Consider the following 1076-nt stretch of genomic DNA (forward strand, 5'->3'; position numbering starts at 1 on the left):
ATTTCTATATTATATTCCGAGACTTTTTCTCGGTCTAAAGGACCGCTGGTAACCAGTGCGTAATTATGGGAAAAAGAAGGTTTCAGGGCAAACTGAGAGGTTTTAGGGAGCTGTAATCTTACTTTACCATTATCACCAGAGTCAAGATCTCTTGCACTGATTAATGCCACCACTGTGCCATTTGGGGAGTCTTCTCGCACCGGCTTAGGATGAGAGGTGAGCATAATTTCTGGCGCGTTGTCATTGACGTCTATAACTTCCACATGAACAGTACAATGCCCCTCCATTCTCGGAGTGCCTTTATCTTTCGCAGTTATGTCTAATTCATAATTTGCATTTGCTTCGAAATCTAACTTTCCTTTAAGAAATATGGTTCCAGATATATGATCGATAATGAAAATAGACATCATTGCATCTGATGTGTGTGCTCCAAACGAATATTCAATCTCACCGTTTTGGCCATCATCCATGTCTGTCGCTTTTGTTTGTACTATTAACGCACCTTCTACGGCATTTTCACTAACAGATACTTTATATGACGTTTTTTCGAAAGCGGGAACATTATCGTTAATGTCAAGGACACGAATAGTTATCTGTGCAGTCCCAGATCTTACCGGGCTTCCTCCATCCAGAGCTGTCAAAAGAAGCTTGTGAACAGCCTTCTTTTCTCTGTCTAAAACTTTTGCCAAAATCAATTCAGGGACCTTCCTTCCACCACCAACCTCTTTCACTCTAATACTAAAACATTCGTCTTTACTAAGAGTATATGACTTCAGGGAATTACTGCCAACATCTGGATCTATTGCGCTTTCTAGTGGAAAATGAACCCCCACAACTGTCGATTCTGCAATTTCCAATGTAATTTCATTCGATGGAAATCTCGGTGCATTATCATTAATGTCTTGAATATCGACTTCAACTCGAAAAAGTTGTAGCGGGTCTTCAATAACAACCTGCAGAGGTAACACACAGCTGGCGCTTTGTCCGCATAAAGCCTCTCTGTCTATTCTGTCATTCACCACCAGCTCGCCCTTCCCCGCATCCACGCTGAAATACTGCTCGCCAGCCTCGGAGGC

The 1076-nt window shown here is 42.2% G+C and overlaps 1 protein-coding gene across 1 annotated transcript in view; it reads right to left on the minus strand.

The window, feature by feature from the left end:
* Positions 1 to 1076, minus strand: part of LOC102195648 (protocadherin gamma-C5-like) — a 6378-nt gene that overhangs the window by 4693 nt on the left and 609 nt on the right. The window contains exon 2 of the mRNA XM_005723233.2: positions 14 to 953. Within this exon, the coding sequence (XP_005723290.2) occupies positions 14 to 953 (940 nt within the window). The remainder of the gene's footprint in view (positions 1 to 13; positions 954 to 1076) is intronic.

This window comes from Pundamilia nyererei, unplaced genomic scaffold (genome assembly GCF_000239375.1).
Source record: "Pundamilia nyererei isolate P.nyererei 1_Seehausen unplaced genomic scaffold, PunNye1.0 scaffold00008, whole genome shotgun sequence".
NCBI classification, from domain to species: domain Eukaryota; kingdom Metazoa; phylum Chordata; class Actinopteri; order Cichliformes; family Cichlidae; genus Pundamilia; species Pundamilia nyererei.